This window comes from Perna viridis, chromosome 15 (genome assembly GCF_037379345.1).
Source record: "Perna viridis isolate PV_CMFRI_1.1 ecotype Kerala chromosome 15, ASM3737934v1, whole genome shotgun sequence".
Lineage (NCBI taxonomy): Eukaryota > Metazoa > Mollusca > Bivalvia > Mytilida > Mytilidae > Perna > Perna viridis.
Genome location: NC_142459.1, coordinates 1,249,170 through 1,272,993, shown reverse-complemented (window position 1 = coordinate 1,272,993; position 23,824 = coordinate 1,249,170). Strand labels below are relative to the sequence as shown.

Below are 23,824 nucleotides of genomic sequence, written 5' to 3'. Positions count from 1 at the left end.
TCATATTTAGATGATTTTGTATAGGTTTTTTTATAAAGTATGGAGACTCTCTTTCAAGTACTATGCGTTTGTATCTGTTTGTTTGGGTATTTTTAGTAACAATAATGTATTATATTTTCAGGATTATAACTGAGTATGTGGAATAATTTTATAAATGGTTGAAAAATCATTAAAAAACGAAAAACAACAGATAAAACAAAATAAAAGTCAAATACTTTCATTTGTTGATGCTATCGTGTTGTGATTTGTTTTAGAAAAAGAACAATAATAAAACGACTTAAATTTATAGCAATATAATATAAGTAATTTTCATGTACAAGAACAATCCATACATTTTAAAAAAATACAAACTTAAATTCATTTCCTTATGTTCACTGCAGTGCACGAATATTTGGAGCAACTATATTTTTGTCATTGATTGATTTATTGTGTTTTAAAAAATATTGGGTTTGGATAGGAAATTTCAGTCCGTATATTTGATGACCTCAAATTGGCGTTATATAATTGGTAACTAATTTGTAGCTGGTACCTTGGAAGTAGTCTATATCTAACAATATAACAGAAATACTTGCAATGACAGTACTCAAAGAGTAATCAAGGGAACCAAAGTTATAGCGGTAATCAAAAGAATGTAATCCAGGGACAAAGACCAGACATGGAAAACAGACATACACAACAAAGAACATAAAGTAACTAAAATCATACATACAAAGTAACAAAAGTAAATGAGCAACTCGGACTCCACTAAAAACTGGGAGCATGGACCAGGTGCACCGGTAGGGTAAGCGTCCTCTGCTTTTCTAGAAACTCCTGCCGAGTTGCTTATAAAAAGTCAAGTCCGGGGTAGACAAACGAGGAAAGGAAAACTATGACACGTTGAATAATCAGTTTTCATGGTGCAGATGGATACACCATAGCGATCCACGAGTTCATGATGACGACCATAAAACTTCTGTAGTGATGACTTCAATCTTGTAGCAACAGAACCTTGTTCCAGAAGCCTATTTGTTAGAAAATATTCTTCAAAAATATTAATAAACACAGTTTACCTTCCAAATGTATATATTTAAATGTAATTTCAATCCCCCAAAAATATATTTTTTTTAAATACCACCTAAGTAAAATGTACCACTGAACTCTGAATTGATTCATGTGTCATTGATAGTCTGACATTATAATATCAAATGAAAGGATACTCAATTTGAAAATGGGAGCAAAATTAGTCAACATAAATTAGCTTTCAACTCAATTAAAAGTTTTTTGATTTCCAATTTCATTTGTAATCAAAACATAGTGTTATGGGTACCTAGCCTTGTCAAAAAATAGTACGATCGTATATCGCACATTGTATATCGTTTATCGCACACCGTACATCGTACATCTTACATGCGGTTTACACGATCTAGAGTACTGTTACAGGATGCATTGTGAGCACATATACATCCAAAACAAAACAATAACTGTTCTGCTTTGTATGATATTTTACATTCTTTACGCCATTAACCATTCCCGATTCCTTGTTCACCAGTGTTTACAATCCATCCTACCACATAATTCCCATTGTCTTTTATATTATCACATTACCTCCTTCAAATTCCTTTATTAAACTGCAGTTTTAATTGAATCGAACAGGTAATTATATTCCTTTTTCTACTGATTTTACATTTAAAAAAAATCTAAAGATAAAAAGGAACTATGTACAAATAAAATACAAATATATGTCAAATACGTCATATATGGGTATATGGGTAAAATATTCAGAACATAAACAATATATATTTTATGGGTAAAACATATAATATATTGTGTACATGCTGTTTGTATTTTATTCGTATGTTGTTTTTTTTACCATTATACCCATACAACAAACTCCCTGACTTATTGTCCTATAATGAATATGTACTACAGACTGGCAATCGGTTCCCATACAGTCATATGCATAATACAAATATATTTGTCATTGTTATAAACAATATCCCTTTTAGGTATGTATGTGTTAAAATGTATAATTAAAAATACAAGGTTGAAAGTTTTTTCTCTTCCATTTAGTTTTAGATGACACCGATTCGTCCGATTGTGACATAATTAGATGAACGTAGCTATTGATGACACCGATTCACCCGATTGTGATATAATTAGATTAACTTAGCTTTAGTTGACACCGATTCATTGTATTTTGACATAATAAGCTTAACTTAGCTATAGATGACACCCATTCATCCAAGTGTAACATATAGTAAGCTTAAATTAGCTTTAGATGACACCCATTGACCAGATTTTGACATGTATTACACTTAACTTAGGTTTAGATGACACCGATTCATCCGATTGTGATCACTACTAAGGTAAACTGTGCTATAGATGACATCCTATCATTGTATTGTATTATATATTGATAACATCTATACATACAAATTCTTTAATAAAATGAGCATAAAAATAGTGATAATATAAATGTGATTGTGTTCTATGCAACTGAATTAGTATCCAACTGAATGAAAAAAATCAGTCATGAATTTTAACAAAACGAGACTGAATTTGTTTTTTACTTTATTGTAAGCATTGCATATCAACACAATATAAGGAAAGGATAACTAAATTCTCTAAGGTATATTTAACAACTTAAATAACTTTGCAAAAAATACTTAGAAATTAAAAAGATGTAGTATGTTTATTTAGTTTTTACAACAATTCTTTATGAATTGTCACCTTATGTCGTAAACGATCGCGTGATCATAATTTATATGTTTTTAATTAATACTAGTAGAAAGCACTCCATTTTTCTCTTTTTTTTTAAATTATGTTTTCCATAAATCCTACAAAATCTGTGCAGCCAAGAGGTTCTTGTATTGTCTTCTAACTTAAGTTGAACATTGTTTTAAAAAATTAAAAAAGTAGGGTATACACATAAACACTGGAGATTGTCCTCTTTACGAAGTGGGGTATATAGACAAACACTGGATATTCTTCTATTCACAAAGTAGGTTAAAACGCAATACGAAAACTGAAACCATCATATTAAGTAGCATTGCTTGAAAGAATCACGCAAACTCTGTAATAAATGCAATTAAAATGAGTTTATCAATCATCTATATAAATAATAGACGAATTGAGAGAGAAAAAAGTTTGAACTGTTATATCAGAACTTATGAACACAATACAATGTAGTAAAAATGTTAGACTTCTTAAATTTTCCATCTAGAATTTACGTATAAAGAAATATGAGTACTGTGTTGATTGAACTATTCTTAAATATTTAGAAGAACCGTCAACCAGTAATATATAAAAATAGATGATCAAATACAAATAAGGAATAACCAATGGTGACATTTGAAATAATAATAATAATAATAAGAAGAAGAAAAAGTTAAGACACAGACAAAACAGAAACTGAAACCATCATATAAATCAGCATTTTTGTAAGAATCATGAACATTATATAATCTGTGATACACACAAAAAAAAAGACGCACATTTTTTTTGGTTATTATTGTTATGAAGTTGCTTGATGAGTCTGAATGATAAAATGTAAATATTCATTCCAAAAAATCTGTTCTCAGAAAAGAAAGTAATTCATATCGAAAATCTAATTGTTTCTATTATATTTCAATATCATTGACAGAGATATCTCACTTACTTTCGGATTATATAATATTGTCTATATCCTTATATATAAAGCCGCATGTTAATTTGTGTTTACTGTAACACTGTAAAATATCAAAAAATTAAATATCTGGGCTTTCCGACCATGTACCAGATTTAACATAATTCTTGGAGTGCTACAGAAATACATAAATCCAAAACTTGCAATTTTACCATTGATAAGTATGTCATTCTCCGAATTTATTGTTGTCAAAAAACGTCAATGTGACACACTTCCATAAGATCAACTTTTTTACAATATAACCCAGGCCAAAACCAACGCAAAAGTATATTATACAACTATTTTGACTCATAGTTCATAAAAAAATGACTTACAGATGTTCTTGGTTAAATTTGTCAAAAATGACTATGAAGGATGGATAACTATGTAATACATTTATTATTCTTAAGTATTCAAAATAGAATAAAGTAATTAACTCGTATGGTTGGATTTTCATTTTATAATATATAATGATATTGTTCATGTCCAACTGCAGAAAGGCTTACAAATTTATAATACCAATAATAATCTATTCTGAAAGTTCAGATAATATTGAATTGATTTCAATACCAACATTGCATAATGCTTGAGCAAGTGCAGTCATCTGGTCCTTTTTCGGATGTTGCAATTTCCACTTGTGAAGTACTACCCTGTTTATTTCCACAATTCTCGTTCGATCAAGTTTCATACCAATCCAATATGAAGCCTTTTCACCCAATTGAACAGATAATAACAGGCTTTCCTCAATTACCCCATTCGATATTGCATCGATGACTTTGTCTGTTACCTGTTGATTAAATACTGAACGGGATACAGCTGAAATGTAAAGTAATGATATTTAAGAAATAATTCGTGGAAGGAGTAGATTTGTACTCATTTTAATATGGGTACGGCCAAACCCATGTTAAAATAAGTACAAATCTACCCCTCGGAAGAAATGATTTCTTTTCTAGTATGATATAGACGGTAATTTTTGTGACAAAAATTTCCCTAGGCGTAGCCAAAATAACGGCTCTTCCGTTTAAATTTGTATATTTATGTCATAGCATGCGTTAAATATGTGTATTTATATAATTGATTTCAATTAAATCACCTCTCAGCCGTTAAACAACGCGTAAATGTGTTTAAATGAGTGATGAGTATTCTGTCTCGAAGCGAAAGAAAAGAGACAGTGCGCAGGTGCTAAAGGTGGGGTTGTACCGACATATGAAGACGTCATAATAGAAATAATGTATATATCAATAGTGTCTAAGTAAACATGAGTGTACATCGAGGACTATGTATGTATGGTGACTTTGTCACCTTGAGCATACTACAGCCACTATGTATGTATAGTCTTCGTCATGTGGAACACACTGCAGCGATTATGCATGTGTAATGTCTTCGCCATGGTGAACATATGATAGCTACACGCATGTGTGATGCCTTTGTCACGGTGAATAGCGACTAAAATGTGATAGCGACACGTATGCATATTATTGTTTGTCATCTTTCATACACTACAGCAACTATGTATGTGTACTGTTCTTGTCACGCACACAGAAACTGCATGTATGTTGTCATTGCCACGTTTAACACACTACAGTGACTATGGATGTACGGTGTATTTATCAAGGTAACCATATCATTGTAATCTGTTTGTATGATGTTGTTGTCAGGTTAACATACACCAGCGACTATGTATGTATGGTGTCTTTTTTTCACGTCGAACATACTACAGCGACTGTGTAATGTCTTTGTTACGGTGAACATATGATAGCGACACGTATGCATAATGTCTTTGTCTTTTGAGCATACAAAAGCAACTATGTATTTGCCACGTTGACCTTATCATAGCGACTCTGTATGTATGATGTCCTTGTCACTTTGAAAATACGTCTGAGACTGATCTCATGATACGTATACGTACAGTTAGTATTTTTATACTTAAAGAAATGTGTGTGAATCAACAGAAATGTAGTATATCATATTTGTATACAAATTTCAAGAAGAGGTAAACTGCAATATCGGAGCATATCAGGAATCGATTGTAACTGAGCAAACACATGCAGAAGTTTATCACAGGGATTTAATTTTCTTTAGTCTTTCTATCATAGAGATGCAAAGTAGAAGGAGTAAATAATAGTATTTTGTCACGTGACTAGTCTTGATAAAGGAGTTTGTCACTTCAACAGCTTGATGTACTAGGACTGACAAAAGAAATGTTAAATATTCATATATAGCTAGGCAGAAATAAAATGGTAAATAGGATTTAAGGGAAGAAAAAATGGGTAGATTTGATGTATATGAATATTAATTTACATCTTGTTTGTGTTTTTAATATATATATATAAAAAAACATTTTAATTATAACATTTTGTCACGTGAAACATTTCGACTATTGTTATTATAATTTATAAAATATTCGAAATAAGGACATATATACAATTCTTTTTGAGATATCCGTATTATTGTGTATAACTTGGTTTTCTTCCTTGACGTCTTTGATCCGTATTTCGCAATTCAAACAACCTTGAAGAGAGTATCATACTGATAACAAATCATTTTCTTTAAAGTTAGGTCTGAAACCATTATAAATGAAATCATAAGGATTGTACAATTTGACGGGTTATTACAAATCAACAACGAATTACCACATGTTATTTCTCATAATTTGTTAAGAAAAAATTGAATCAGTCTGCATCACTAAAAAATATCATTGAAGCATTTTAGTCTACGAAAAGCATCCACTGTAAACAATAGAAGTTCTAGTCCATACTGGACGACATGATTCAAAGTACAAACTACACCAGTGAGATACATGTATCTTAAAATATAATCGATACTTACATTCGCTCAGTTTCCTGTTTCTAACCATCTACAAAAGAAAAGGACGATTCAAGTCCGTCTATTTTTTTTTCTTCTACACATTGCAATGAAACGCAGGATAATTAACTTCATTGTATTTTTCTACTACGTCAAATAACAAAGTCATAAAATGCAACAATGTCATAAGCGACGTCTACGTCAACGCCTACTGACGATTACAATTTTCCATTAAACAGACATTTTTTTGAAACTGTATCTAGAAACATTTGAAGAAATAAATGATATATAATCAGTGGTAAGCATCACGCGAATTGTCAGCTTAAGATATTCTTAATAAGTTTGATTATTTAATACTTTTTAAACATGAATTTAAAAATATATTTGAGCGTTAGTAAACAAAAGAAAAACGGAAGGCGGAACCGTACTATATCGATTTTTCATCTTTCCCGTCCTGTTTCTCTCAACCGATCATCTTGTGTCATATGTCAAATGGATTGTAATAAGATACATGCACAGTGGAATACACAATATTACGTCGACTTTTATTTATTAACAAATTTCACCGCACAACAAAATTCTAACATGAATTTATTGGTAGATCTGGCGATTCATTTTTTTCAGCAAAATTCAAGACGGATGCCAAATTTAACAAATGTGGTTGCGATCAATAGGTTAGAGCATTAAGTATTTGCGTTGATAGATGTCACGAAATGATCACGTGATTTAGAAGGGAAAATCCAAATAAATCGAAGGTAGAAATATTGTATGTTTCAAAACATTTTAAATCAAATTAACGTAATAAAAATCTATTTTTATACAATTTTAATGCAACATTATTGTTGAATGAGACTTAAAAGTATTTTTTAAATAAATTTCACATGAATCGGTCTTAACCGTCCTGCGAACAACAAATAAAAAAAATTGTTATTTCTGTCCTACATATCTTGTCAGGGTATTTTAAACTTATACCATTTTTTTACATAATATATTTCAACATTAACAATATGATAACAGAGCTATCAATGCATTATTACACACTATTCAAATAGGTTTTCCTGAGTTAGTTTTTCAAAGACAAACCAAATGATTATCTGACATACAAAACGTCCACCTAACTTTTACCTGACAAACTGTTCGTCCATCAAGCTCTGCATCTTTTAAAGCTTTGATGATATCACCAACACAACCATGTATCTTTTTCCTCCATTTCAACAAACAAAGGAACATTAGGTTCAGTACATTGTCTCCATGGTCCTTCTGTATCCTGTCGATCTCGACTACCTCCAAACCCAAGGCGATGGCCAATTTGTACATATCTTCCCATGAAAATTGCATAGCTAGATTGGCAAGTTGACCCTCACTAGGTTTCTCAACATAATCAGTTTCGGACAAATCTGCAAAGGCAGGATTACAAAGTATGAAAATATATCATATTAACAATTACCCGACATTAACAAAATGTGAAGAAAAAGTTACATTGAGTGTAAGTGATTGTAAAAATAACGTACAATGGAAAACGCAGAAACAGGAATGTCAAAATCCCCTCAATCTGACAATGTTATTTAACTCAAGAAGGCATCCTCCATATAATACAGAAGACCATTATTAGATATCTGCATCATGTGAATTTCTCCGAAATCATTCAATAGAACGCATAATAATGAGGTTATTGACAGAGTTATCTGCCCTTGAAATGTCCATTACCAGTGCATTCCAATGAAATTATAACTCAATACACCATCATGATATTTTCTTTTGGCCTTGACTCTGATTGTGCAAATATTCAAATTAACTATCGAAATGGTGGTTTTTCATAACATGTTTCACCATCTGCCTGATTCTTACAGAGACAGACACTTAAGCTACATATGGAAAGCAAATTCTAGATAAACTTGAAAACTGAAGATACTTTATACTAAAATAAGACATATAATTATAATTTGGAAGCTGAAGAGACGATAAAGTGTTTTAACACGTACAGTTATCAACATGGAAACAGAAGAGACGTTGAAGTTTCCATAAAACGTACAATTATACACTCGGAAACTGACGAGACGTTATATTGCCATATGACAGACAATTATAGACTTGGAACTGACAAAGTGAAGATACATTATAGTGCTCTAAGACGTACAATTATAAACTTGGAAACCAAAGAGACGTAATATTGCCATAACACGTACATTGTGCAATTATAAACTGCCAGAAGACATGTACTTATAAAAACGGAAACTGGAGAGACTTTATACTGCCATTGAACGGGCAATTTAATCTTTTGTGTCACTTTTTCAGTAAAATATTTGGACAAATCAACAAAATGACACATCTATGTGTTAATACTTGTCCAATGACACGTTCTCTCAAACACATTTCAATAACAAATAAGTCTCTTTTGTGATGTTATCACATGTATAGACTGCAATGTTATCCAATTAACGTTGGCAAATGTTGCCTTACCTTTACATTCTGCTGTACAAATGTGTTTTTCCTAAAAGTAAATGAATAAATACAAAGTATCAATCATAATGTAAACAGAAAATATGTAGACAAAATGTCATTTAAGGTTATGAAGTAAAGTAAACGAAAAACGGTTCTGTTATGCAATTTAAGCACTTCTGAGGTCGGATCAGTGTACACAAATTACAAAATGTTGACGAATGCAATAATTGTAAACAGTGAAATCATATGTTAATCAGCATGTATATTCACCAGAAACTAGTACAAGCTATCACACCTAGAAGGTAACAGTTCCTAGCATTTCACAAACTTTATGTTGATTTTAATTATATCCTGAAATGACTGGATGCGAAGTCTACTGACCTTGTGAAATTATACCACTTACAATATGCATGTAGTAAAAACGTGTCAATTGAAATAACGTTTCTTGGTTATGTCGCTATCTTAGTTTAAAAGAGTAATCAAGGGAACCAAGATTATAGCGGTAATCAAAGGAATGTTATGCAGTGATAAAGACTAGACATGGAAAACAGATATACACAATAAAGAACATAAAGCAACTAAAATCATGCATACAAAGTAACAAAAGCAAATGAGCAACTCGGCCTCCACTGAAAATGGGAGCATGGACCAGGTGCACCGGTAGGGTAAATGTCCTCTGCTTTTCTTGAACCTCCCGCCGAGTTGCTCATAAAAAAAATCGGGGTAGACAAACGAGGAAAGGAAAACTATGAACCGTTGAATAAATCAGTTTTCATGGTGCAGATAGATTTACCATTCCGATCCACGAGTTCATGATGACGACCATAAAACTTATGTAGTGATGACTTCAATCTTGTAGCAACATAACCCTGTTCCAGAAGCCTATTTGTTAGAGTTCTACTGCGATACAAAAAGTCTGCGTAGTTTCTGCAAGTTCTGGCAAATCGTATGAGCTGTGATATGAACATTCCATACGCAGGTGCTGAAGGTATGTTGCCACACATGAAAGGAAAGTTGATTATTTTGAATGAAAAGTCATCACATTTGTCGTAAAGTTTCGTCAATAGTTTTCCCTTAATGTAGGTCAAGATATGAGGCTGACTTCACAGTGTCTGTAGTATCCTTTATCTCAAGTTCTTTTGGGTATATGCGATGTATTAAATCCCCGACATTGGGATCGTTTAAAGATAATACTTCATCTATATAGCGGAAACTGAGATTAAAGGATCTAGCCAAACGACATTCTTTCTTTCCGATCAGATCAGCTATAAAGTCAGCCTCATAAGAGTGAAAGAATAGGTCAGCAGGTAGAGGAGCACAATTTGTTCCCATTGGAATGATGACCATTTGTTGAAAAAAGTCTCTATTCCCGAAGGTTTACAATATATATAACGATGGTTCATAACTAATCAAAAATAAACAATTTACCCTGTTATGGCACCACTTTTCTTTCAAGTCAAGGCCCAATGTGTATCCATGTTTACATGTCCATGAGGTCTGTAACTGATTGTAACACGGTTCCGTTGTGTTATAACACTGAAACTCTGTATGGAAAGGCACATCGTGTTTAATTTTTCCTTCTGATGACGTTACCCTATAACTTTCTAGGATACTAATCAGGATATCCTTCATGCATTCATATATCCCAGCAGCTGTGTCTCGGGGAATTTCAAATCTTTTGGAGCTATGGACTAAAAAGATGTCTACTCTATCTGTTCGGGATATTACAACTAGGTCCAAATTTCTCTTCACCCGTACAACAACCATACCAGAAAACAGCATCATTTTGTTATTGTATCTCTGTATTTCGTACATGCCAACACATGATGCGATCAACCTATACCCAATAGATGGTGGTAACACACTGCTATGAAATTTAAATGACAAGCCAAGTGATCTTGTTGCTAAGTTATCCTCAAGGTAGGATGTGTCGTTAACGGTCTGGACAAGGCTTGGGACGTAGAAGATTTCGGAATTCATCAAAGTCCCGGACTTCCCGTATTTTCGTGGAGTGGCTAATATGTCAAGATGTTCCATTAGCGATATCAGGTACCCTTGGTGATCTCTGAACTCAGTATTGCTCTTCCAAATGAGTAGTATCTCCTTCTTCTTCAGTAAACCAGTTCGGTTCATCGACTGTATGGTTCGAAGTCTGTTACCCTTACAAAACTGCGTATTTGTAACTAATGACCGCAGTGCATCAACCAAAAACTTTGGAACAATAACGACGTTATCGCGAAGTTCTGAAAGTGGAAAGTGGATTATCTCTCCTTGTGAGTGGAGCATTTTCAGAAAAAGCTGTATCTCTTTTTCTGAGAGGATTTGCACCGGATTATCTTGGTTAATCTGTCTCAAAGTTGTCATTTTCATAACCCGGTCGCCTTTTTCTACCGCTCTATTTATCATCATCTTGAGATAAATCCATGATTTTGGCAGCTTCTCTCCCCATGATGGCTGACTACAGAGCAATTCAACAAGAACTTGTTTCAGCTTTTCATATTTAGGGTCTTCTGGATCCATTGCATTCAAAAATATTCTATGCTCAAGGACCAAGTGGTTCAGTGCTGTTGTATCTTTAAACATTTTTTCTATTTCCGAGAAAATAGTTTCCGCCCTTTGGTCTACTAAGTGCTGTAATGAAATTTAAATTAAATTAAACCATAAATTTAATTTATTCATAAGTCCTACGTTTATGTTTTTAAGTCAGAACCTTATGAATCTCCATACACATTATAATTGTCCTTTGTAATGTGTTCATGTAATGAAATTTGATGATTGCAAAAAAAAAAAAAAAAAAAAAAAAAAAAAATTAAAAACAATTTATATTTCTACTTCAGCAACATCTGCAAAAAATCATTTAACATAGATCCATGACGACAAATTTCCATAATGTATTCCTCATTTATACAACTTTTTAAGAAATTGCAAGTGAAAATCTTAAAAGTACATTATGTAATATGTGCGAAATGTTATTTATTTGTTTTTCATTTGTAGGTCTAATCCATTAAATTGACACTCTGTTATTTACTACGTTATATAACATAGTAAATTGCAGTTATTTTTATTAATTTTTTTCTTTATATAAATAGAGAGTTGGGGTGTATACAACATACTATGTTGATCCTCGACGTGCATGCTATGTATCTACGTACTAATGTACTAGCATATAAGATGGTAGAGTTGCCTCACCCCATTAGACTTCTTATTTGTATTATATAATTGGTGTGGCTGTATTTGTATATTGTTACATATCCTCTACTGTCTTACTCGATACCATCAGAGGTTGTCCTATTCAGTTACATCATGTGCTACTGTTCGCGCTCTAGATTTACTTACGAGGAAGTATCACTCGGTTAACGAAAGCTATATTTTATATAGCCTAGTTGGCCGAGTGGTCTAGAGCGTTGGACTAATTGCAGTCGGTATTTCCCATAGATATTAGAAAGAAAAGGGGTTCGAATCCCGCTGAGGGAGCGACCAAATTTGCATCGCAAATTTCAGACCTTTCTATACGTTTACATATCTTCCCTGAATCAATTTGATCCGATCGAGCAGTGTAGCGAATAGAGTCGTCACATTCTGAGACGTTGTATATAAATGTATATATATATGCATCATTAATTTGATCCTCTATCCTACATAATAACACTTAAATGAGCTGCCTCGTACCATCATACATCGTGTACTTAGTTACAGGCCTAGATTAATCCCACCAGGAGGAATGACCCGGCCAGCGAAAGCTATATTTTTTATATAGCCTAGCTCGCCGAGTGGTCTAGGGCACTGGACTATGTGCAGGCGGTGTTGACATAGATGTCACAGCGGTACGAGTTCGAGTCCCGCGAAGAAAACGACCATAAATTTGCGCAAATTTGACAGTTCTAACATCGTTGGGAATTTTTCAGACCTTTATAAATATATATATACAAACGTCTCAGAATGATACGAGTCTATTCGCTACACTTCTTTATCGGATAAAATTGAAACAGGGAAGATACTGTAAACTTAAAGGGTCTGCAAAATTCCCAAGGATGCCAAAACTGTCAAATTTGCAACGCAAGTTTTTGGTCGTTCCCTCCGCGGGACTCAAACTCATTGTGACATCTGTGGCAACTCCGCCTGCACAAAGTCCAGCGCCGTTGTGAGACGTTTATATATATACACAGAGAAGGGATTGAAAAAGTCCCAAAAGAAAAAATAAACGATATAGCAAATTTTATTCTGAATACCAAGATGTGCTAGAATTCTGTATGCCATGAGATTGTTGCAGTGTTTACCTTTTCAACTTTGTCTTTGTGGGTACATACAACCAGAATCTTTGGATATTTGTCAGAAGCACCCTTCGAGCATGACTCGATGGAATTCACCCAGAAAAAAGTAAACGCTGTCATAAAGAAAGTGAAACATTCAATTAGGCCTAACTTGTTTTAATGCTGAGTATATTTGTGAAATGATTACATCCGCGAATCATGAATTGTGGTGCCGTATAATTCTTTATGGGGAGTGGGGGTAGCGTCTAAGTGATGTGGATTTTTAAACGGAAATATGTTGAAATTGATTTGTACAGAGTTTATTGCGATGAAAATGTATTCAGTTTAATTGAAAATAAGATTTGTCATGTTTTAGAATATAAAAATATGAAAATCAATTTGAAAATGAAAACATTTGAGATTCTAACAGGGGACAATGAATTTTCTAGGGGGAATGAAGATTGATGTAAATGCGAAGTTTTTACTATTTAAGAGCTGTAATCATTGATAATTGATATGAAAAGTGAATTAAAAAAACAGATCTCTTAAATTTAGAACACCAATGTAAAAGTAAACTAAAACTATAAATTTATTAAAAGTTGCATTACTTACTACGAGATGTAGGTTTTCCATATCGCCCCGGAATTATCGGTTCGGTTTCAATTTCGTCATCAAATCCTTTACTCCCATCGAGTACAAGTATATATATTCCTCTGTAGGTAAGGAAAGATTGATGCGTTGAGTAAAATGCTCCTTGTCCCCCAAAATCCACCATGTTGATTGGGGCCAATGTACTACTCAAGAGACCTGTCTTGCTTCGACGGACAGCTTCTGCCTGCATTCCACCAATTGAACGAATTTCAGCTTTTTCTAATCCGAGTTTTGCTCTAATCTTTTGTAGTTTCGATTTCTTGTATTCTTTTCTTGAAGATGATGTCTTGCATTCTTGGTTTGCAGCGCCTGTATGATCTAGTGTCGCTGAAGGTGGTATTTTGATTCGACACCCATCATCATCGCTATATTCATTTTCCTCCTCCTCATCATCATCATCATCTCCATCAAGTAAGGCATTCAAGTCTTGAAATTTCCAATTCGGTTTGTTTAGCAGATCTCTGAATGCTACATCCATTAAATCCAGCGCTAAAATAATTGAATCAATGTGAAAATGTGTTCTATTATTATCCCTACCAATTCAAGTGAGACAGATTGTATTATGATAATATGTACATTTGACTTCAGTTCACTCTAAATTAATGCTGGCTGAGAGGAACCGTCAGTTGTAGAACAGCCCCATCCACGATATTCTTCATACACGTTATTTCAAAGTAAACATATCCAGATGAAACCAGAAAAAAAAAAACAATACCTCAGCTGCTTTGTCAGGCATGACTCGATTATCGATCGAATTATAGTTTGCATATATTTTTTGTTATCCTTTTTGTCTACCAGGGTTCATGGGGTACACTTTCCAAATAATGGGCATTGAGGCGAAGGGGCATAGCTTAAGGTGCGACAGAGACTAGGAAATGGTGAATGGAGCATAGGGCAAGGAGATTATTTTGTTCCGCATTAAAAATTAATATTTAACGTTTAACATTTAATACCATTGTGTGTGACCACTTTAAATAGAAAAAAAAATGATGGCACTTTTTCAATCTTTAAAAAAGAAATGATATGTCATATTTTGAAAAATTGTACTGAAATAATCATGTGAAACAGATATTCGCATCATACCAGCCACCCACATAAAATCAAGAAAATCTTAACATTGTGTATGACAATTTGAGACTGACAGGGGTTCTATTTAACACTGTGTATGACAATACGAGACTGATAGGTGTTTTAAAAGTGCTTGCACAAATACAATATGAACAAAAGTGTAATTTTGAAAATTTTAGACTGAAATATAAGTGCCGCAACCGCTCACTAGATACTGAAGTTCTCGCCTTCAAACACTAAGCAGAACACTATAACATTTTTAACAGAATTAAACAAAAATATGTCATTTATAATATTTGAAACTGAAATAAGTTTGATACTAATATATAATACTAATATTGACATTTTCGGTACTTTTGTACACTTATATATATATTTACATGGGGCAACGGGGAATTGGGAATAGGGGTATGGGAAAGTGGAAAGTTTATCCATGTTTTGTAACCTGCACTGCAAGAGTGCTAATATAATATATTTGCTTCACTGTCCCACCTGTGGCCTTCAATATATTGGTAAATATAAACAGTCTTTTCACAAGCGCTTGAACGGACACAGGAGCGACCTAACAAAAAAGCCTTTACTCCCAGTGAGTCAACACTTCAGATTACCAAACCACTGTCTCGATGATTTTAACAAAATCAAATCTTTATCGTGGAACAAAACACGATCTGGAGCAATCTACAGAGAGTGAAGCAGGAGGGACTTTGTATAAAAGAACTCCGCGTTTTACATTGGCATGCAATTATTAAAAAAAAACCATTAAGTTCTTCCTATTGTGTATTGTTTCTTATTACAGCGTTTGTAAATATATTTAGCTTTATAGTTTTCAGGGATCATCAAAAAGGGTTCAATAAGTGTAAGCACACCTACAAGTAAGCTCTGAGAGGCTCCAACAAAAGTAATAAAATCACGGTAACAGAAAGTTGACATTTCTTCAAAACAAACGAAAAACTCATGTAACAACATGTAGGTACATACATGACTAACATTATTAAACACTATTGACACTGGTGTGAAATAATTCTTTTCTAATCTAGTATTATGCTGCAAGCGAATTAAGGGAAGGAAAAAATCACCAAAAAACATGCCCGTTTTTTTTATTTTTGAATTTGATCTGGAACTTCACAACACCAGCAAATACATAATCCGATAAAACCAAAAATTCAGTAGAAGATTTCAAAAGAAATAAAGTGTATCTTGATGAAAATACTTTCACGATAGCATGACATTCACATGCACAACCAATAATTACTTTACTTAATAAATGCCGAGAAACTTTTTTTGCATGGCCTAGTTTAAAAAATCTTGACTTAACTTTTTTGTTCATTTGGATAGAGAATAAACTCACGCTTCGAAAAACAAATCAGTGAGTTTTCGCGATGAGGAACATAGTTGAGGTTTTTTCTTCAATTATGTCACGACGACATAATTCTACAATAAAAGAGACATTGCAATTATTATTTTTTTATTTTGTGAACATATAGTTTTAGATACTCAAGTGATTTGTGTTAATGTGATCGTTTCGTACATTTTGGTTATTCAATTTTCAGTTTTGATGTCATCTGCAATTATTTCAGTAGGGCATATGTTCAGTTTTGTGTAAAGGAGTAAATCTACAAGTTTATTCACCACCTCTTAATTTTTTGACCCGTGCAGATCCGGGTGACAAAAGAATAGGCCTGCAGCAGCGGTAAGGTTGTCGTAAAAGGCGACCAAATAGTTCTCAGAAACTTAGCCGGGGGCTAGGGCGCTCTGCCCACAGAGCAACTGGGTTGTGTGCCCAAGGCAGTAGAATGGGGTACCCCTGGTGTGTTACATGCTGGGGTTGTCAGGATACAATACGGAAAACTTGACAGCAAACCATAGTGGTGCACTGTTTGGGAAAGTTGCCACATTCCTCTCACGTGAAAGAACCCTACTGTGTATTCTCCCGAACAAAGGCTCAAACAAAGCCTCTTAATTTGGTGTAGGAATATCATTTTACGGTTATCACAAAAGTACTACTCTTGTCTAAATGTTTTAATGTAATCTCTCTATATAGTCTAAGATTTAGAAGGTCAGTTCGTTCCCATATTTAAACGTTACAATATTCTCAAGAACCGATAGTTATTTTCAGTGTCGCAATCAAACAAGACAAACCATCCCTTACCTTTGAAAATCCACGTTCTATTTGACATTTCTACAGATGCCTTGTAGATATGCAAATCTAACCCTTCTGTTGGTCTTCTTTTTCTACTTGGCTTGCCTCCTTTCAGTACGGATATAATGGCTGTCTTGCCAACAGCTTCGCAACCAACACACATGATCTTCCCCACGTAAGATAGATAAAATCCCGATCTAAGGTTCGAAGTAAATGTGGCTCTGTCATTTGAAGACAGATATAGGAGTTCTTTGGGTAAACCTGCAGTAAAATGATTGAAGATACATTAGTAAAAACATTTACATTACTTTAATGTTATAAACTAGCCATTTATAAGGTATTGGGCAAAAATAAATATGAGAAGTAATAGGGAAGGTAAAGTTAAAAAAAGTGCAGTAGGAAACAAGAGAAATGAATAACATACCACAAATAAAAGCTAAAATATATAATCTACAAAAAATATCATTCAAAGAATAAAAATCATGAATCCTAACTGAATTTAAACCAGGAACAAAACACTGGTAATTGCTGTGTACTAACTTAGACAGGATGTAACCATTATACATACGTAAACGAATTCGCATGCCTTAAGTCTCTAATATACTTAGTGTATTACACTTTCAGAGATCTCAAATTCAAATGTAGGAATACAGCAAATAATGAGGCTAACTTATAATGGTTTTTATGCATTGATCATAGGACACGGGGATGAGGTATTAGAATAATTACATTATATTTAAAAGATTTTGTTAATTAAGTCGTAAAATATTGTATTTAATGATACATATTGATAAAAGTTTGAATTTGAAACATAAAATCCCATACATATAAGGTTGGGGGAAGGGGGGGAGGCTAAGAAAGTATGTTACTATACATGGACATGAGGATTGGGAATAGGGCCAAGGTTCGGGGGATGGAGCCAACAGTAAAAACAACATTGCCGGAGGGACCAGAATTATACATGTCTAATGTATTACAGTTTTACATTTGACTGATGACGGTACCGATGTATTCAATATTCTAGATCTATTTCATAGAAGAAAGATATATGGGCTTACCTGATGCAAGTATTTTCTGTTGAAAAAATAGAAATAAACAAATTAAGAAAATATAAGTCCACCATTTAATGACATCGTTTGGATTTGTCTTAATCAAATTTGTCATTTAAGTAATCAGTTCCAAACGTGCTTTCACTTAATTTGATCGCATTTGACAGAGTATGACAGAAAAGTGTAGACTATATATACTGTCATTATGAAAAGAAACATGTCGATAAAAAAATACATAACTAATTGATTTCCATTACATAATCACTGACTAAACAATATTTTGCACATAGTTTATCTTATCAAGTCTTGTACATAGAGATCATATAAATTAGTTAAAAAGGAAGTATCTATATAAGTGAACATTACTAAAGCTGTATAAAATAAAATGATGAAAAGTGTTTAACCTTTGATTTCGGTAAAATCACTGATGCACTTTACTACGGATATAAATATATAAATAAACGAAAAAAAAATGTTGCAAACTGCCAACACCAAAAAAACATTATAAGCATTCATACTTATAGAGAATTGTTAAGAAAGAGTGAATAACCGAAATACGATCATGAGAACGCCTAAATATAACGAGTGAGTTGAACATGTTAATATAAAGATTTTCTAAACTATACGTTGATATTTTCTACATAAATCCTAAATTCTGTGAACGGATAATCGATATCCATCATGGTATTGATACAGCAGAGTGTAGCGTGTCAAATGTTTAACTGAGAGAAAAGAGGAGAAAAACTGGTTGTAAAACTTAATACGTGTACACAGTAATGGATTATAGAGCAGATAATTTTCTCGTCTACTTGATGAATAAGAAGATAGAAGTGTAATTGATGACAATGGTTGAGCATATTGTAAACAATTTTACAATATAAATTCATTCCATGAAAGTGTGAATTTGTCACAGAAGGAGAGATATCTGATCGGCTTATACAGTTATCTGTACCTTGTACAATTTAATGATATTCCGACAATTGTACTCTTCGGCAAGATCTTGTGCTGTTTTTCCCTGGAACAGATACAATTTACAGTGCATGTGTAATTTAGAAAATAGAAAGCAATTGTTAACTTGCAAATGGCATCAATTCCAGTGAATATGACAAATTAAGCGTCAACAGTTTGTTTGTATAATAATATCATATCTAACCACTCATGATTTGGGATCTTAAACATGAAAATGAACTCTAAAAATGTCTTAATTAACTTCAATTAACTTGATTGTATGAACAAAAGTTAAATTTAAATATTGCATGAACAAAAGTTAAATTTACATTATGAGCGTTTGAAGACAAGTGATTTATAATAATTTGTAATCACCATATTATCCTTGTCGTCAATGAAAGCACCATTCATTATCAAGGCGGCTGTAGCTGATTCAGACCCTGATATAGATGCAACGTGTAGCGGTGTCAATCCCTGAAATTCATAATTATCAAAAAGTAGTGAACTCAGGTTTCCTTCAAAATGAACAAACAATACACTGATACAACCCAAAAAAAAATAAAAATAAAAAAAAAATAAATAGATAAAAAAATGAACATTTTACATTTCCTTGGATGAATAGTCATAGTCTGCAGTTTCATTACATTTATTATATTTTCTCCTTTATAATAAGGTTATTATTAGTTTTGTAATATTTTTTTTATTCCTTGCTTTGAATTCTCATACTTCTAATTCTAAGATTTCTTCCTTACACTAGTTTTGTCTTAGTCTTATTATACTTTTTTTGTCACACTTCAGTGTGACTTCTTCGATTACTTCCTTCACAAACCATTGATTCGATATATTTCATCTTCGTTATCTTCGAAATATTATATCAATTTGAATTTACAATGATCTGCTGTACAACTATAACACATGGAGAAATGGATTATTTGAACTCTGCTCGTATAACGTTAACCTTCCTTTTAGATATCACAAAGTTTGGAAACAAAATTATCACTTGAGCTTCACGATGTGGTTTAAGTTTATAAGACAAGAATAGTTAATAGTAAGACTTGATTTACTAAAGTTCGTTTATTGTTTTAAATCCATAGACCCTTTAATTTCTACAAACAGACATTTAGAAATCTAGTTTTAATTAACATTGCTGGCAAACAAAATCTTGAAATATTAAGTAGTAGTCTGTATAAAAAGTAAGACAGAAGGTGATTCATGCATTTTAAAAAATCGACCGAACTCACGTTCATTCCTTAATCATAAACAACTACTGATCATATAACCAGTCTTAGTTTTTCATTTGGTGGTTTAGCTTTTTTGGAGATAGCAATTTTACACGAAATTTGCATTTTTGATTTTGTTTTATTTGGCTGATTTAACCTCTCGGTGATGGATTTGACTTCCTCTTTCGATAGATTTGGTAATGAGCACTTCCTGTATAACTAATATTTTGATTATGATCTTCCTACATATGTGATTTTAATGCTACTGAAACTTCTTGAAACACGTGGACAGCATATCGAAATTTACAATATACTGTATTTATTGCAAGAGTTATCGTTTTTGATTTTGTTTGATTTGGCTGAGTTAAGTGGAAGATAAATGAAATATTTTCTTAAAAGTGCAAACAGATATAAATATTGTATTATAATATGGTTTGTAAATACATGGATATAGCATATGGAGACTGAAAAAGCGTTGTCGCATTGGTGTTTTTTTCTATATTATAAATCACTTTACTATTGGCAGTGTCTGAACTTTATATGGACTGGAACTCAAACAAATTAAGGCGGGAAAATACTTTCAGCAATATTACTTTTTATCAATAACATTTCTACAGATTAGGTAGATTTGGTCAACCTATCAATACTCATTAACTAACTGTATTCAAACATGTAACTTTCTGATCTCCTTTTCAAAATATTTTTATGTTTGTTATCGCCGTTTTATAGTGAATTGCTATGAAAGCTACAATTTTGCACAATAAAAAGTCAGTCAATAAAAATCTGTGAAATGTTGGTACGTGACAGAATATTTAAGAGAATTTCTCTGTAAGCATCAAAGGAATCAGTAAAGGCTGGGAAATCACAGGTGTCAGATTTTCACCAAATTTGGTATGTAAGCCCATATTATGGCTCAATTGGAAAAAAAATGCTATAAATTTTCTTGGCATACTTTCGGTTGCTATGGAAACCGTTGACCTTGGTTTTTTCGCAGAAACTCAGTGTTTTTCAGTGGAAACTTGACCACATGTAGGCTTCTTTACTCATAAAAGTTTATTCATTTAGTATTCTCAGGTTTTGTTAAAGCTAGCAAAGGACTTGATAAGATAAAACAAGAGAGTGTGACATATTCTGTAATGAGGGATTCCAAAATACTAAAATAAAATGAAAATTTGACCTTTTTGAAGTAAGATTTACGAAAGAACGCAGGTATCGACAAAAACGTGGTTTATTTCAAAATAGAGACCAAAGTTTACTCAGTAAAATATATTAAAAAAACAATAACAAATGGCATATTTCTGAAATTAAAAATAATTAACTTTAAAAATGGTTACCAGGACGCTTTTCTAAAAAATGACATATGAAATTTCAACACAATATTCTTGATATTTGATGTTATATGAACATTTAAAATCACAAAATGACTAATAACTTTGTGTTTTCTTAAAGGTTGTGTATTTATTTAGTGTTGGCAACAGCTTACGTGGTATAAAAACCCCTTCTCGAACCCCTGGATATTGGTTGAAAAAAATATAAATCTAACAAAAAACAGTGAACCAAAGACATTACCAACAGTTCAGCACATTCAAATCTATCAAAGGAGATTATTTTTCGCTACATTATATCTTGAGTCCTTCATTAATATTTATTAAACAGTATATAAAAATAAAAGAGAGGTAATTTTCCCGAAAATGTATCATCATACCTTTTGTCATATAGTTTGTCTCAAAACATTCATAGATAGTGTAAAAAAAATTCTTGGAATACCATTTTAAAACAAATAACAATAAAATCATATTTCTATACTCAAAGCAATGCAATTTTGTTATGCCAATATTTGTGAGACATTCAAATGGTAATGTCTAAATGAAAAAAACCTTTTTAGAAGGTAAAAAAGTTCACATTCTTAACTCGAATTACTTGGTTTCAAATAAATAATAAATATTAATTCATATTTCATAATTTCTATAAAAATAATATCAAGATTTATTTTTCATAATTTTATCATTGTGAAATGCATAAGAACATCCAAATTGTAAACAGTCTTTTCATTTTGTGTGTTGGGGTTTAACGTCCAAGCAGCAATATTTCAGACGATGATCATGAAACGGATGATAAAATGAAAATGAAATGATAATGAAATACAATAAAATGGAATAGAACACAAAGATAATAGGGTCCACAATTTTCGATTGCGACTGAAAATTGGAATAGATGGATAAGGCCAGGTAATTTAGCCTCATGTGGTGAATCTGCCACTCCTTCTCCCATCATAAACACAGCGAGGTTCTTTTACGCGTGCGGAACGTGATATTTTCCAAACACAGTGCACCGATATTGTTTGCAATCAGGTCTTCCGTATTATAGCCTGACGACACCATCATGTCGCATGCCAGGGGTACTACATTCCACCATCTGGGACACACAACCCAGATGCTATGTGGGCAGATTGTTTTAGCCTATGTCCAGGATTCGGGCACTATTTAGGCACTATTTACGACAAGCTTTGTGCTGCTGTGGGCCTAAGTCAATTTTTTTTCTTTTCTTTTTTTTTTTTTTTTTTTTTTTGGGGGGGGGAGTCGTCCGAACTCTTTAACCCCCTGGCTATGGGTATGTGTATAACATATGTATTCATGTCAATTGATCAGGTATATTGTCAACTTATATTTGCCTCTGAAAGATGTTCTAAACAAGTACTTAAATGTGTTTAAAGAAAACAATCATAATTCCATTTTTGTTGTTAGCAATTCGAACATCGATTGACAATTTGTTTTCTGTTCATATTTTACAAGGAAAACATGAACATTGGTGCTGTATTCAATTCTAGGATGTGCACTGGTGAAATGTTTAGTACAAAGTCCGTTTTTATTAAAAGTTTTGTAAATATGGGGAAAATGAAGACGGGGAACGAAACGAACTACAGTAGTATATAAGATCATACACATTATTAATGCATATTGCAAATTAGAAGGAGAAAAATAAAAAGTGAAAGGGACAATATGATAATTTGAAAACACAGACCAAAGCACATGTGCGCATATTCTTGACGTTTGCAAGCTACAGTCAGTTCTATAGTATAACACTTTGTATGAAAAAAACTTTGTTTTAACATAATAATATCTTTATAAAAATGGATTTACACATATATTACATGTTTAAACAATTGAACAAAGCAAGATTTGTGACCTTATTTACTTTTGTCACAATATTCTAAGATAAGTTAATAAATATAATATCAAAAAGAATGCCTCAAATGAGTTTTATTTAAAATTAAAGTGGTGACTTGGAAATATTTTCACACTTTCTTGCACTAAGCTTGTGAAGTTAACCAATTTTTGACACTAAAAACCAAGTTAATTGACTAAAATTATTTATATATAAAAACATAAATAAGTTAACACACATGTCACACACACAAAAAAGACTCGAGCGATAATTTGAAGAATATATTCCAAGGAAAGAAACATGACAAAGAAAAAATACAGTCAAGAAAAGACACGAATCAATCAGACTAACACGTATAAAATTGGAAAAGAAAATATACTACAAGAAAAAGTGACCAGGTGTTGGTTTGCTTAAGTTCAACCTAAAGAAACATTATCGTACCT

At 32.5% G+C, this 23,824-nt stretch overlaps 1 protein-coding gene across 10 annotated transcripts in view; it reads right to left on the bottom strand.

Moving 5' to 3' along the window:
* Positions 1–344: 344 nt before the first annotated feature.
* LOC148596471 (uncharacterized) overlaps positions 345–23,824 on the bottom strand; it is a 281,131-nt gene continuing 257,651 nt past the window's right edge. For all 10 annotated transcript variants that reach the window (XM_088564182.1, XM_088564181.1, XM_088564179.1 and 7 more), the window contains 11 exons: positions 19,372–19,472; positions 19,001–19,063; positions 18,058–18,073; positions 17,009–17,260; positions 13,753–14,280; positions 13,168–13,274; positions 10,319–11,521; positions 8,909–8,939; positions 7,574–7,845; positions 6,473–6,500; positions 345–4,459 (listed from right to left, as the gene is read on the bottom strand). In XM_088564182.1, the coding sequence (XP_088420308.1) occupies positions 4,173–4,459; positions 6,473–6,500; positions 7,574–7,845; positions 8,909–8,939; positions 10,319–11,521; positions 13,168–13,274; positions 13,753–14,280; positions 17,009–17,260; positions 18,058–18,073; positions 19,001–19,063; positions 19,372–19,472 (2,888 nt within the window). In that variant the 3' untranslated portion in view covers positions 345–4,172. The remainder of the gene's footprint in view (positions 4,460–6,472; positions 6,501–7,573; positions 7,846–8,908; positions 8,940–10,318; positions 11,522–13,167; positions 13,275–13,752; positions 14,281–17,008; positions 17,261–18,057; positions 18,074–19,000; positions 19,064–19,371; positions 19,473–23,824) is intronic.